Below are 16,315 nucleotides of genomic sequence, written 5' to 3'. Positions count from 1 at the left end.
AAGGATGCCTTAATTAAAATGGACTGAATGAATCGATCACCCTCCAAGGGGAACAAATTAATGGAAAATTCTTCTCTCTTCGAAACATTTAACCGAACACTAAATCCACACAATGGAACCAATTTCAAGTTTTTTGGAGACGATTACCAAGGATTCTGTCGGGAGCGAGCGGAGGTTAACACGCCATTTGCAATGCTCACGACAGATTTGGAGTTAATAATAATTTAACTTTTTTTCTCCGTTGTTTCGTAAAACGAATCCCTATTTCCGTCATATCAATTGTTCGGTCACATTAAATAACGTTTTTTCTTCTTCACGCCATGGCAATGTTTGAATTTATCTATGATGCAACCTTTCAAGATAGAGGAGTATTGAGCAGAAGTAACATTTAGTCATTTGACATTTTAATTGGATAACTCGTTCAGTCGCTGAGATATTGTTCAGATCCAATATTTTGTTACTGAGGATTGTCGGGGTTTTGGGTTTTATTAATATCGATTTTGAAGCCGTGGTCATACCTGAGTGTGTTGATTTCCTTCCGTAAAGTTTGGAGTCCCGGCATACGTTAATTTTTCAAAGAAACTTCCCCAAGTTGTTGGAATTTGTAGATACATTTCATCTCGATTTCTCTTGCGTTTGATATTCACTTTGTCTTCGCAGACATAATGCTGGCTGGCTTCCTCAGTGCGCTGTCTGAAACTCGTCGATGTTGGATACCATTTATTTTGATTCTCTGATTCTTCGTACATTTTATGACATAATCATGAAATTGAATTTTTCTCAACCTAGTTAAATCCGTCGATATGACAACCTACTTATTTTTTAAATTTCATGGTACACTCTTTGCATTTTTCGAAAGCTGTTTTTTCGAATAGTACCTATTCTATGTCCTTTTTTACTGAGTTTTTAATATTGCATATAACTGCTAGGTAAATGTTATAAATACTTATATGACAATACTTGTTTTTTTAGACCGGAATACTTTGTACATTTTGAATGGAATGCAAATCTTTCACAGATCGTAAATTGAATTAAATAAATCATTAATTTTTTGACAGCAGAACAATCTTATGACGCATTAAATGTTTTTTTTTATTTACAGCTTGTTAAAAGACACAAGTATGTTAACAATTCTGTTATTTCGTATTTTAGGCAAATATTGTATAGAAACTTTTATGTTCTATGAACGATTTGCAAACATTAGAATTAAAAATGTATAGTGTTCCATAGTGTATAGGAAACATGCCTAATATTAGTCGGCATAAAAAATACAACTAATTTGTTAAATTAAGCAATCTCTAATCTATAATAATGAAATAAATAGTAATAGTGTACACTTAATTTTCTACACTGTGTATATAATATACATATCAGCATTCTTCAATACTTGCTCTATTTTGAGAGGACGAATTATGAGTTGCAATAATACTAATAACATATTTTCAAAATATCGCAACTTTAGTGGCTCACTTTATATTGAAGATTTTTCCACATGAGACTACAACTGAATTTCCTTCAACTGCTCATGGTGTTATACATGTCATCGATTTTTTCTACACCGGAACCATTGTTCTTCACCATTGTTTAAGTACAATAAGAAATGGTCTACAATTTTACCAGAAAAAAACTGACTGATAATTACCCAAACTTCAATGAACCGCAAGTTCCTGTTTCATTCATTCATTCTTGGCTGCGATATTGACTCCGGTCGTTTCGTATTTAAAGTAATTTTGTACAGACGTAGTTGTTGATTCAAGTATTCAATGTATTGCCTTGCAAACAAAAGTGACTTTGTACCGACCCTAGAAAATGATCTCGAGTAAAAGCTTCGTTGACTATTTATATCTGATCTAGAATTGTCTATTTAAATATGTAGAGGCGCATTTTTTGATTATTGGACTTCTTAATTAGACTTTAATGGGAAGTGGATTTGGGCATATTCCCCAGACCGCAAAAAATTGAAAATAATAATTACTCAGAATGAATTAAAATCACAACATAGAAATTCTTAATATATGATTATATCTACATGTATTTATAAATACAAACTGCAGAATTGTTTTTTTCACTTTTTTATTACTGAAGATCAGAATTTTCTCAAAGCTTATTCAATAAAGCTGGTGCGCTTTTACTTCCCAATGGAAAATTTTAGGATGTAATTCAACTAGATACTCCAGCGATACCAGTTGGAGTGAAACATTCAATAATAACACACCTTGAAATGGCGTCAAAAAGTGAGTGGAGAATTTGGATTAACCATGTAAAAAAGTTAGTCCATGTCAGAAAATAATCCTTTATAAAGTATTTAATTTTATTAGTTTGGCATTTATCTAAAATTAGTAAAAATGATCCTAAAAAACAAGTTCTGCGCATGAAACTTGCTGAAATAAGCAAAGCGACTGTTATTTAATCGAAGTGAGCCATTGAATAATATCGTGGAAAGTCTCACCTTTGTCGAGTCAACCTTCTCACGCTGGGCTGCGATATTGACCTTGTCCGTTTACTAGACATTTAAGTCAAGAAACTGCCGATTAGCTACAAACCGACCAAACGAGTATAAATAATACGACCATTTCCGATTTCTTGTTCCATTCAAATCGCATTTAAAGAGACGCTGTCGATACCGGAATTCTGCCACTTGCCGCTTCTCGCGTGTCGGTTTTGTTTATTTATTTGCCTCTTTATCTGCCTTATCGAGTCGTACGTAGAAAGAATCAGTTTGTTTGACGTAGTTAAATATTTCTTTGTTTGTAATTTTATATCTTTGCGTATCGATAATTAAAGACAAAAGTAGATTATTTATTTTATAATGAATTTTGCCATATGTTCAAGTTCTAAGGGTCAAAGCTCTAACTTTAGAAAAAGTTAGCTACAAAAAGTAGGACAGTATCGCAAAAAGATGAGATACCCAACAATGTCGAAAAATGGACAGTTAACAGTAAATATTTTTTTTAATTTTTATTAAAATTCCGATATATTGATCGGTTTAAATAAATTTTCAATTTTTTTCAATTCAAAGTTTTAGGTTATAACAAACTTAAAAGTCCCCTAAAAGGTTTTTAATTTGCTTTGTTTCTAGATTTTACTAGGGCCTGTGAATACGTTTTGTATTACGAAATTGGATCCGATCTAACCGATCTGACGCAATTTAATCCGGGTAATAAATGATATATTAAACACGGCTATGATCCAGGTTATAATTGAATCAAACCTTTTTTGTCCTATCTTTGTTAGATGAAAATTGACTCGAAACGGTTTGGGTCCCATCAGTTGAACTAATTTGTAATTTGTCATCATTGTCCTTCGAATTTTATTAGATGGTTACCATGACTAATTGTGGTATATACAGCAATAACAATTCGTGCAGTCAAAAGAACAATATTTTAAATTATTACTTTGGTTATATTGGTCAAAGAAACTTCTTAACAATTTTCGTAACGTTTTTTTACTGGAGACAATCGCCCATTGGCGACTTCCGTGGAGGATTTATTCCATTCCAGTCAGGGACCGAGACCTATGCTGTGACTTGATATTTCCAACAAATAAACTCTTGAACTTGAACTTGCATCGGCGTGAATAACGAAAAGAAGTACTAGGATCTCTATTGACTATTACAACGGAAAATAAACCGATAACAAGTACTTTTAACCTCATGCAATGGTTCCCACAGAACCTCCGTTAAAAAGGTTGAGGCTTGAACTTGGTTTGAGCTTTGGTTTCTTCCGTCCTGTCCTTAGAAACTTGATAGTTTACTTTCTTATTCGCACACGAACTCTAAGATTTGTACATATCGACTATTGCGTTGTTCAATTTAATTAAAGTTATACGAGTGACAGAATTAAAACTTACACTCACTAAAAATGGATATGCACTATTTCCTCGTTGTTCAAATTGTATTTAAATTGGAATTGTTTATCGGCTTACTTAATAAAAACCTTGTTTTCCTGAAAATCTATTTTTGAGATATTTTCCAGAGCCATCCTTATTTCAACGCCTCGTAAATGAAATAAGTTATTAATTTCTAAAGCTGATAGTTGGCGTCGAAATATTCGTCAAGTCATTCATAGAGTTAATTTTTTTTGTAATGGTTGGTGCGTGGTCATATGAATTAAAGTCACTTAACACATGACAGATAATATGTATTTCTCTTTATTTCAGCCTCTCGAAAAAGAGACACTAATCTCGTCGAGTTATGGTTCACACTCTGGTCCATCGTCGAGGCATCTAAGCGCCACCTATCGGAACGCAGTCTCCAGAAGTGCATTTTTCAATTCCGAAGTAAGTACAGCAGAACTCGACGATTAACTTATTTATCTGTATTATATATGACATGAATTCGTTGTGTTGATATAATCAAAGTTATTCCATAATAACACCTGTTATATATGATTGATTGGTGTCCTGTACAATATCGTTAGAGGTTTGGTTGGGCATATGTAGTAAAAAAAACTTCGAACAGATTCGTTCAGATTTTAGAATCTGATGGGCATTTTGATTTGTTGTTTAACATTATTAATATAATACAAACAACAACTAAAGCTCATCATTAAGATTATAAATGAACGAGACAGTATAATGAAGAGATAATAACGACAAAAACTGCTGTTTTCTAAAGTACAATTCTTCTAGTAATCATTTGTATTTATTAATGCCGTATGTGCATCCAGAAAGCTATATGTATTGGCCTGCTATGTTGTAGACGTGTAAATACGCAATACAAATAAAATAATAGCAAACCGCAATAGACAATGTACCAACATTTTCATTATAATATTGATTTTGATTTTGTTCTTATTAGTCTTGGACTCTATGTTCCTCTTTACTTAAATTTAATTGACACCTAACTATTAGAGTTTCGTCACTTTATTGCTAATATTGTTTACAAATGCTTTTGGGTATTGAAAAATATTCTTACATGTCATTTTAAATGGATTAATGCAGTCTCATTCTTTCTGTCTAAGAAAGAAAATTAGCATCACCTAAATTAATGTGCGCCGAGAACTTTTATTTCTTCTGCTTAATTGTTTTTTTTGCTAATTTATAATATGGAGGTTTATAAATTCGTTCAAAATTGAAGTTGTACAATAAATTCCACAAAAACAAAAATTCTTGCCAATTATAGAGGCGTCTCTATGCTTAGAAAACAAATAGAAACAGAATAACGGCAATATCGGAAATGGTCTATCATTAAACATTTTCACTATTTCCTTGATTTTCACTTTATTGTTTTTGAGCACTATTTGTACTTTAATTATGTTTATTGCCGTTTTAAGTTTTTCTATAAGAGCTTCTTTTTTTTATCTTCTTTATATGTAGAAAGGAAGAGAAAACCAACATATAAGCAACGAAAGTCCTAAATTGTTAACCAAGTTGTGGACACTAAATGCAGTGGGAGGGTCTTTTAAGAAACATTTTATGAAAGAAACCAAGTTTCGTAAAAACTGTATAAAAATAATCCGGCTTTTGAAATTTCCGTAAAATTAATTTCTTATCTACGAAGTAAAAACAATCATGCGTAAAACAAACTTTACTAGTGTTATTCTTAAGTCTCAAAAGGGAAGACAACAACAAAGGAATCTGCACAGCAACGATCCGATCGTTTATGTTTCTTTTACATAACACAATGGGAAAAAAGTTGCTGAATAACGCTAATCCGAATGTTGTTAACATTTCGCTTTTTAAAAAAGATTACCGTTAATAATGTGACTGTGTTACTTTGTACGTGTGTACGACTCGTTTTATTTCTGAATCGATTGGAACCGAGTATTTAATTTGCTGCACGAAATAATGTCGTTACTTCGTGAAATACATAAATAGTGCACTGCGGCGAAATTATGAAATACAGCGTATCAATTTTTCGAATATATAAAAATGTTAATCAATAACCTCGAACCAAGGGGGGTGGCGACAGCTTTGAGGGGGATTTGGAAGATATCGAAATTGTTCCAAAGAGAGATGAAATAAGACACATAATCAGTTAAAAAGCAGTTACCTATATTATTTGATGATCAAACAATATTTGTAGAAAATATAATTTAAAATAATCTCACCTTCGAAAAAAGCGCATTTAAATCCATAAACTTCTAAATTCCCCTTAAAAAATAAAATATTGGTTTGATTTGTACTCAGAAACACCAAACAGGTAGAAAAATACAGAAATAATATAAAAAATCCCCGCTAAATAAAACAAAAAGTCAATAAAACTTTCTTTTCAAAATATTTAATATGCTTAAAAAATGTAACAATTCTATTTGGTTTACTAATTAGAAAAAGTGGTCGTTATATTAGGGCCGAGGTTTTCGAAACGTTTTTGTTCCTGAAAATAAGTGGACGTGTAGAAAAATAAATATTTCGAGTAAAATTTTCTACCAACAATTTATATTCTGGAATCTTCCAGATTCCCTGATTCTTCGTACGTTTTCTGACATAATTATGAAATTGAATTTTTCTCAACCTAGTTAAATCCGTCGATATGACAACCTACTTATTTTTTAAATTGCATGGTACACTCTTTGCATTTTTCGAAAGCTGTTTTTTCGAATAGTACCTATTCCATGTCCTTTTTTACTGACTTTTTAATATTGCATATAACTGCTAAGTAAATGTTATAAATACTTATATGACATTACTTGATTTTTTAAACCGGAATACTTTGTACATTTTAAATGGAACGTTTGCAAATCTTCCACAGATTGTAAAAGTTTCTTAGAATATTGTCCTAAAATGAACAATATTGCCATATTTATCTACAAACACATTATCGAATTAATATTCAATACATTTTCGGACTTTTTTGAAAAACTCTTTTTCTATTTTTCCTGCAAACAATATACGCTTCTAAATGCATGAATGCCATTTCATAATATTAAATTTAAACTTACTTTTCAAAATATTTAATATGCTTAAAAAATGTAACAATTCTATTTGGTTTACTAATTAGAAAAAGTGGTCGTTATATTAGGGTCGAGGTTTTCGAAACGTTTATGTTCCTGAAAATAAGTGGACGTGTAGAAAAATAAATATTTCGAGTAAAATTTTCTACCAACAATTTATATTCTGGAATTTTCCAGATAGTTTTCCCTATATAAATATTTTTCCGTCGTAAAATTACGGAATGTTATTTACATTGAATGTTTCTGCTGAAACTGTTTGATTCCTAGAAGCTGGTTTCATAATATTTTCAAATTTAACATGTTTTTGAACAAATGGTGTTGATTTAGATACACGTTACGAAAATTATGCCTATTTTTCATCATTTTTAGTTGCCGCATTTCGACACGAGCAAATCATCTTGCAGACTAAACCTAAACCAAGGATCGACAGCCCCGACGCCATCCACGCCCATGGTTGACTCACTCCCTAGTCTCAATAACAACCTAAATAAGGACCATGAAGTTACAAACAACAACAAGGAGGACATTTCCTTCCCCCTTACGTCAATCGGTAAGGTTTTTAATCATTTCGGTTCTATTGTCTAGGCAAAATGAAAATAAAACACACAGCTCTGCTAATTTCAGTGTTCCTTTCCTTTCCAGTTTTATATATAAACATTTTCATAAAATCAAATGAAAATAAAAGTGAAAGTGGAGACGTGTATTAAAAAAAAACAATTCAAAAAACCATAGAATAAATCCAAAATAAACTACTCCTAAATAGGAAGAATGATTTTAAATGTTATTTAATTTCTTCGGTAATTAATTAGTAATTAATGTGTGCTCTTTGGCGGTTTTGAGTCTGAGAGAAGTAGAGCTTGAGCTTAAAAATATCCAATTTGTTATATGGGTCCTGCACCATTACTGAATATTAGCCACTGCGGAAATTGGTTGTCAACGCTTGCCCACTTGCATAACATATTTCAAACTTTCGACATAGTTTCGATATTAATGATTGGGCCACCAAAGGTAGGGGATCCAATAAACAACTTTCATCGAATCAGAATTTAGGATCGCCAAAATATTACGCCGTGTAATTTCGAAACTTATAGTAGGGATGTAAATGCAACTTTCTTAACTGCTTGAAATACCTTATTTTCATAGTATATTTTATAGTAATTTAAAATAAATTTGTGATAGATTACACAAGTATATACTGAGTTTGATGTTTGATGATGTTTGGGGACCCTTTTTCCAAAAAATTCTATAGTTTTGCTCTATCACGTTTTTTTTTTAAAGCGCTACGACGTGAATATCTTTGGTCCATGTTAGGCACGATTTTTAAATGAATTGATTTAAACTTATGTGCAGTTTGGTTGTATTGGTCGTCGTCCTACTGCGTAAAGTATAAATATGGAAAGAGGACATTGCGTGAACAATGCAAATAACTTTTGTTATATCTGTGGTAGTACTGTTGTAATAATGCAAAGCCAAACTATAGCTTCTTTTGCCAAAGATATATACCACACTTATTTTGGTGTAAAAATTGGCGACCAAGTCCTGGGCTCCTCATACTGTTTGTTCCGTTTGCGTTGAAGCATTAAAGGACTGGTAAAAAGGTAGGAAGAAATGTTTCAGCTTTGGTGTTCCTAAGGTTGGCGAGAGCCTATGAAGCACAGTAATTATTGTTATTTTTGGTCGTGTAATGTTCAAGGATTCAACAGAAAAAATAATAAACAAATTGTGTATCGCAATCTTGACTCTGCTATATGACCAGTTCCTCATGGACCAGATGTATCGATACTTACCGCCCCCAAGGAATTAGAATCTAGTTCCGATCCAGATGACTCAGATTTTACACCAGATTTGGTGACGAGCATTTAATGACACCTGGCGTCACATCGCGAAAAAGAGTTATGTCGATATTTTACTCAGGAAGGACTGCTAGTGTATCATAATAATAATTTTGATGAATTTTGTAGACCTGAGTTATTGGAATATTTGTGGAACTGATATGATGATTCGTGCATTCGGATTCCAATGATCTCGTACTCAGAATTGGTATTTCTGCAGAAATTCAGCAGCGATCTTCTTGTCCAAATACTTTTTTCAGCGCTGAGGAATTGTAAAAAAAGTAAATGCAGAAATCGTAAAAATTTCAATTTTAAAATAGCTAAAATTTAAAATTGAGGTTAATTTCTTATATCAAGTTACCATAATTAATTAAATTGACACGATTTTTTAGAAAGGCTTTTATTAATAAAATCATAATAAATTTAAACAGCGTAGCATTAATAAATTACGTTCTGACTTATTTGTATTTTATATGGCAATTCCAGCACTTGCTTACAGAACGCTGTAGGCTTTGCAGGCAGCCAGCCATAAAATTCTAATCATCCAATTACCATAAAATACCCCAAATTTATCGGGCACACTGTGCTTTAAAGATATTGTGATCTATATACAATAATGATAGGATTGGGGGATCGGATAAAAGCCCAATACTCTGCTCATTAGGGAAAAATGCGAATTGATAATACAAGATAGACTTACAATTTACCATTCTTCTGAAACTGGGTCAGTTTAACTCTGATGAAGCCAACAGGATGTTTGGCGAAACGAAAAGCTTTGAAACTAGTATTAGTTTCAGTTAGTATTAGTTAAGTTTTGTGTGTTTGGTAAACAAGATTATTCATCCTCGTTAGTTTGTTTGATTGCTCAAAAAAATGCCTATCCTTTTTTAAACTTAATTTTCTAATTCACTTTGAAGAGAAAGGAGCTTTTTCTATTCATAAATTTTATTATTTGATTAGTAAATGACTGAAGCTTTACAGTTATAAATTTATATAATTTATGGGGATGAGATTGATAATTGTTTGCATGATGTCTAATGATTTGTATTTATTTCTAGAGGCACTACGCTTATACGGAAACCGACTCACCGAATACGAAAAGACTGAAATTGAAAAATACTCGAAAATCTGGTATCTCGGTTTGAGCGCCTGTAAAATTCACGGCGAACAAGGCGGATCCCAAAATGGTGGATACGATGACGAGAGCGGAAGTTATAATAAGGTAGGATATTTTGTGCAGTGTGTATGTTTTTTCATCCAGCATTCATTATTTTGTTAATGAAATACGGTACCTAATTAACTAACCAAAACGTAATTAATTACCGATGGTATATCAGTAGCTACCGTTAGGGTAATCATTACTGGTCTCACACAGGCAAAAAGAAAGAAGATTTATGACGTGATTTATTGTAGTCTAAATATTTTTAAAAAATTTGCTCGAAAATAGTTTAGAAATATAATCTTATCCCTTATTTGTATGGTTCAATTTTTTTTACGTTCTGTTAATGTATGATTTTGCTTTTACCAAAATGTAGGTTAACAATCGTTATTTGTTTACGTTTTCATTAATTACAAAAAAGATTTTTTTTTTGTAATTAATATACAGAATTCAAAAATAGTAAAAGCTACGTTTCCAGATTCCGCGATGATATTTTAAATTCTGATAACATTTCACTGATACACTTCTAAAGTTTCCTATTTTGAAAAACCTCCAAAATTCTAAGATGTTAAGAATTTTTTTATCGACACTGGTAAATCTGACAACACTGCTGTTAACATTTCTGAATTGTTTAATTAATAGAAACAAAATTTTGAAATGATGAGGCTTTATCAAATTCGACATGCGCAATTCACGACAAAAAATATAAATAGGGCATTCCATTTAAAACAAAATTATGACGTTTAACGTAAAAGTGTTAAATTTGTTTAATTCTGTTCAGTTTTACAGATATTTAGACGTTCTGGTACTTTTTACTAGATAGTTGTCCAGTTAGGTTACATTTTTAACATAGATTATCTAAATAAAAACACCAAACTAGCAAGAAGTGGGTGTCCTATACTGCATTATGCTACCATATTTTCTCGACGTACGCATATGGTCTTAACACTTATATCGTTTCATAAACCCCTTACTTAATAAAATTATCTTTTTCATGTTTATTTTTGAATTTATGTATTATTGCAGTTTATGAGATCTTGTAAGTTAATTACTACTACTAGTTTTTATTTTGAATAACATAAGAAAAATTATAAGTATAAAAATTAGGCCTACTTTCAAAATTCTAAGCCCGGAACATGGACAACTTAAAATCTCTCAAAAGTCGCTAAACGAAATAACTTTTATGACCATATTTTTATTTAGACAATAATGGCGAGGAATGGGGTACAGCTCACTTTTTTTCTGGTAGCGTGCCGCCCTTATTTAGAAAATTTACATGAAAATCGAACAGGACAATTAATTACCGTAAAAAACTTAGACACTAGAATTTTGGTGCTTCGATTTGAGTCAAATTCTGGGAACTGTTTGTTGGTTATCAACGCAGGAACCGCGTACGCAATACGAGTTGTTATCAAAACTTATCTTCCAGATGTTCGTCGTTTCCGTTGTCGTTCAGTGTTTATGGAACTAATGAACTAATGCATTACAAATTAGCATTGTTCGTAACACAAATTTTGCGCCTTAGAAAAACCCGGGCCTATGTCGTGGAACTGGGTCGCCCGCCCGACGAAGTATATTAAAATTTATTTAATCATATTTTGCGACTACCTTCCATGTCATTTGAGATGTAAATGAGAGTTGCGTGACTATTATACGAATGCTCGGTGGATTCGGTCGCGGTCGGAATGGTTGATAGTAAAAGCTAATTGATGTCTTAAAGGCAATACCGGTGAAATTGAAATTAAAATCGCTTTTGCTCTGGGCATCGGGTTATTTGTATCTCTAATTTACAGTTTATTTGCAGCAGTTTACGAACTGACGATACTTAGATATCGGGTTTATTATAAATGGACTTTTAATTTCGACAGTTACATACTTATGGAGGTTTGGCTCGAAATAAAGTTCAACATTAATAACTTGAACTTTAATACATTTGTTTATACATAGAAATAACGCATACCAAATATCAAAATTCAAATCCCAATTTTTAAGTTGTGAGTCCTTTCGAACGACACTAAACGCGCGGGAATGATTGTGACGTCATACCGCTGCTTTTCGATCGATACGGCGAGAGAAACTTACATTATTTGCGTTTATTTTTGGCTCGTATAAAGGTGTGTTTATATTTAATCTACGCCAGTTTGTATTTGTGCTTTGTGTGCTTTACATTATAATAATGGCAGCAACACAAAACCAAATCGTGCCATCGTGTTTGAGTGCAACCCGTAAAGCGCCAGATTAAATTATTATACGTTTACCAGAAAATAAAAGCCGTCGTTTTTTGCTAACATTATGTTCAGGTGTCACTTTAGGCTCGAGCTTGCAAACATTTTTAACTATTCGAACTTGCACCGATCCTATTGCAGTCTCCATAGGAATGCCTTCCTGATCTATATAAAATAAAGAACACTTTAGGTTATCAATGCCAATATACTTTAGTTAGTAGTATTTAGTTCCACTAGTTTAAAAGAAATCCTTTTTGTTTTTTTGTTGAATAATTTACATTTTATTTGAAATACCGTTTGAATTTTAAAAACTAGAACACCTTAAGCTGCTTACAATATTATATTGGTTTAAAACTAGTGGCTAAATTTTCAATAAACATACCTTTTAGCTTTAACACCGCAAACCTCAGCAAAAGAATAACTTTCAGTCTTTTGCATGTAAGACCATAAAGGTAAATCGTAGTGAGCTTTTAAAAAATCGACTTCGGTCATTTTCAAAGCTTTCTTTTTGATACTAAACACAAGTTGACAAAAGCAAGCGACAGGATCAAGATTAAAATTAAAATTAAAACCACCACCGGCTTCTCTATGATACCGTCCTGGTGACGTTTTTTAACAAGCGCATTGACGTCACAGCCGGTCACTGCGCGTTTCAAAGAGGATTTAAATTTTACCATTTTTAATTGCTTATATTTGTTACATAGAACTACGAGATTTTTGTGTACTGTGATCCTTTTAATAGTATAAACTTACTTTTTTGTAGTTATATCTAATACTACATAGATTATTATACATTTAACAAATAAAAAAAAAACAAATCGGTTATTTCAATTTTAATTATTAATAAAGTTTATATTAAATCTTTGAATGCAGGTTCTTCTTGTTTACACACAAATGTGCTACTGTTGAAGATAATGTACCCAATAACAATAATTTGAACAACGAATGAGGTTATCGCGACTCCAACTTAAGAGTGTATTGCTCAGCTTAAAATAATATAAAAGTTCGCTTTGTAAAATTTAGAACAGAAAATGCAACTGAGTACATAAGTCTTGAGCGAGAATCTAGCTTAGAACAATAAAAATGTCGATGCTTCTAAACGTGCAATATTTTGAATGCAATATGTGGCTACAAAGTTGACTGCTACAGCTTAGCGTATCATAATATTTAATGCAGATAATGATGTTTCGTAGACGGGCTACACAATCTGGCAAAAATGAACGATGAAATCATACGCTTTGTGGCGGTCGAATTTTAGAAAAGTTTTCTTGATCAAAACATTATTTGAAAACTTTTGAAGAAGGTCAAGTCAATGAAAAATAAAAATTAAAAAAAAGAAGGAACTAAGTTCTAATTATTTAAGAAATTGTGGATAACATGTGCACTTTTTTATTATTTTTAGGTGAAGATCTCCCTTTGATATTGCTAATTTGTTTTCAGGTCTTGCACGACCATATATGTTACCGATACGAGATTCTGGAAGTAATAGGCAAGGGTAGCTTCGGCCAAGTGATACGAGCACTCGATCACATGACCAACAAGCACGTGGCCATCAAAGTGATAAGGAACAAGAAACGGTTCCATCACCAAGCATTGGTCGAGGTCAGGATTCTCGATCACCTCAGAAAACGGGACAAGGAGAGCAATCACAACGTTATCCACATGCTGGAATATTTTTACTTCAGGAATCATCTGTGTATTAGCTTCGAATTGCTCAGGTAAGCAGTACCTATTATCTTTTTGCAATAAATAATAGTAAAGTCAAAGTAATATCTATTTATACAGAAAATACCTAAAAAATTAGTGCCCGCCTTACTGCTGTACACAACCAACCTGCCTCGAGTTTTAATTGTTAATACCTATTGTTTTGGTAAATCAGGATAGATAGTGATACATTTTTTATCTTATCAACTCATCCCGCTGTATTTGTGGCGTCCAGAATGCAATTATATCTAATTGTATAAGTATCGTTCTAACGGCAAGGAACAAGTGGTTTTAAGTAGAAGCGAAATTATAACCGATTTAGATATTTTGCTTTGCAATTATGACTCCATGGTTTCTATACGTGCCCGCCAAGATGTTATGCTAAAATGCGCCCACGATGGGTTCGAAAAAGATTAACAAAGATTGATGTACCGTTAACACGACTTTTTAAATATCGACGACCTGTCCCAATATATCGCGAAAACATAAGTACATCCTGAATGAAAAATCGCACTTTTAAATCTGACCCAAATACATTGAGTGTTTGTAAACAATTTTCTGTCATTAACGCAGGCAAGGAACCTGTCTAAAGATTAGACAATAACAAATTAAATGTAGGTTAAGAGCTTCGTCTGAAATGCCTTTTATATTCTAAAACCCAGCTTAGATAAACAAATAAATCATGTGAGGACTATTAAAAGCCTATTCATAGATGTGGGACAAAATATATGTCGCGTTTAACAAAAAGTCCTCTCTTTGGTTAATTATCTCCATTGATTGATTTTTCCTTTTTTTACAATTTGTGAGGGGATTGTAATATTTTTCTAAGTGGCACTTCTAATTGACAACGAGCAGTATATTTAACGGTCGACTTAATTCGAACCAACACTTACGAATTTCCATGGACAATCCGTAAGAATCTTATTAGGTATTTATTTCAATAGTTTTAAACAGTCTATCTTATTTATTTATTGAAACTGAATTTTTCAATGTTAAATTCGGTAAAATATGTGAGGTATTGGCAAATAGCACATACCGTGCGTTCAATTTATCTTGATAACATTTTAATTGACTGTAACTTTTTTGTTTTTAGAGATGTCAAGGTAAACAAGAAAAGAAAATGTAGGGTTAGTGGAAAAGTTTCTTTTCCAAGGGGCATGTAATACAAAACACTATCAATTATCTGACGTATAAGTCTGCATCATATTGTTTTAAATGATTACTTTATATTTTAGTCCACTCGTTTTTGACAATTCCGCAAATATAGGACTGCAACAAAAAATAATTATTTACAAATTAACGAAGAACGAAAACATTAAAAATAACAAGACGCAGTAAAGTGAAAAATTCTTTAACTAACTATTCTAAATAGCGCTGCAGGTGACCAGCATTTTTCTGAACACATTTCTCATACACTCTAATTGTATGATGTCTTGCATTTAGTAACGTTTCCGGATTGTCTCTTAACTGATCAATTGCCTCTGGAATCCTTTGCCAAAGTTCCACGACATTATTACAAGTTTTCATGTGTCCTCAAAAAAATCCATTAAAGTTAAGTCGGGCCCAACCTATGGGATATTTCATGTTAAGGAAATTTTTAACTTGCATGACATTGTGAGGAGGGTCACCGTCTTGCTGCCATATAATCAGTGCTGATATATTTTGGGGTAAATCTTCTATATATATTGGTCTATTTGGTGCTCTAAGAGTTGCGAATAATGATCTCCAGTTAACATTTGGATTGGTACCCCTGGGTTTTTATTTCGTCTATTTGTCTAGGATTATTTAAAGACGTTGTTTACTAATATGTCAAACATGAACATATTTTTATTTGTCAGTCAGGGTCCCCTTTGAAATTATATAAAAATGTTCTACTTTTGACGATTTGTCAAAAACGAGTGTACTAAAATATAAAGTGTGTTACATCATTGTAATCGGAATAAGACATTCTATTAAACACATATATAATATACAGATTGTTCCATTTAAAAAAGTATGATGTAGGCTTATATGTCAGATTTCAGTATTTGTTCGGAAAAAACTTGGCTTCTAACCATACATTTTCTTTTTTTGTTTACGTTGATATCTCTAAAAACAAAAAAGTTACAGTCAATTAAAACTTGTGTTTCCTTAACAATCCACAGGGTGTTGAAATATGGACATTTTGAGACATTGACATCAAATTTGGAGAATCGGTTATACTGCCTAACATAATCCGCCATGTAAAATAGTTATGACAATCCAAAAATTCGTGTGACGATGGTTCTAAAATAATTTTTGTGATTTATTTGGACACTTGTTGCTTTCTTGAGTCCTTTCTGCATCTGCAAGAAAAAATTAAAAACCAATAGTGCTGCAAATGGCTAGGTGAAATGTGCAAATGGCATATAAAATTGTCTTTATTTTATAACTATGATATTTAAGCACCTCTATATAGTGATATGTTATTGATATTTTTAACCAAAATTGTTTGTAGAAATATTCTTTCAGAAAAGTATATGA

The 16,315-nt window shown here is 32.1% G+C and overlaps 1 protein-coding gene across 1 annotated transcript in view; it reads left to right on the top strand.

Annotated features, from left to right (window-relative positions):
* LOC132697051 (dual specificity tyrosine-phosphorylation-regulated kinase 4-like) overlaps positions 1 to 16,315 on the top strand; it is a 41,677-nt gene that overhangs the window by 12,820 nt on the left and 12,542 nt on the right. The window contains exons 3-6 of the mRNA XM_060662310.1: positions 4,159 to 4,278; positions 7,263 to 7,443; positions 9,784 to 9,947; positions 13,550 to 13,827. Coding sequence (XP_060518293.1) covers positions 4,159 to 4,278; positions 7,263 to 7,443; positions 9,784 to 9,947; positions 13,550 to 13,827 — 743 coding nt within the window. The remainder of the gene's footprint in view (positions 1 to 4,158; positions 4,279 to 7,262; positions 7,444 to 9,783; positions 9,948 to 13,549; positions 13,828 to 16,315) is intronic.

This window comes from Cylas formicarius, unplaced genomic scaffold, assembly GCF_029955315.1.
Source record: "Cylas formicarius isolate icCylForm1 unplaced genomic scaffold, icCylForm1.1 PGA_scaffold_1__22_contigs__length_36826433, whole genome shotgun sequence".
Classification (NCBI taxonomy): Eukaryota; Metazoa; Arthropoda; class Insecta; order Coleoptera; family Brentidae; genus Cylas; species Cylas formicarius.
Note: the sequence above shows the minus strand (reverse complement) of the source record. Positions and strands in the feature narration are given on the sequence as shown.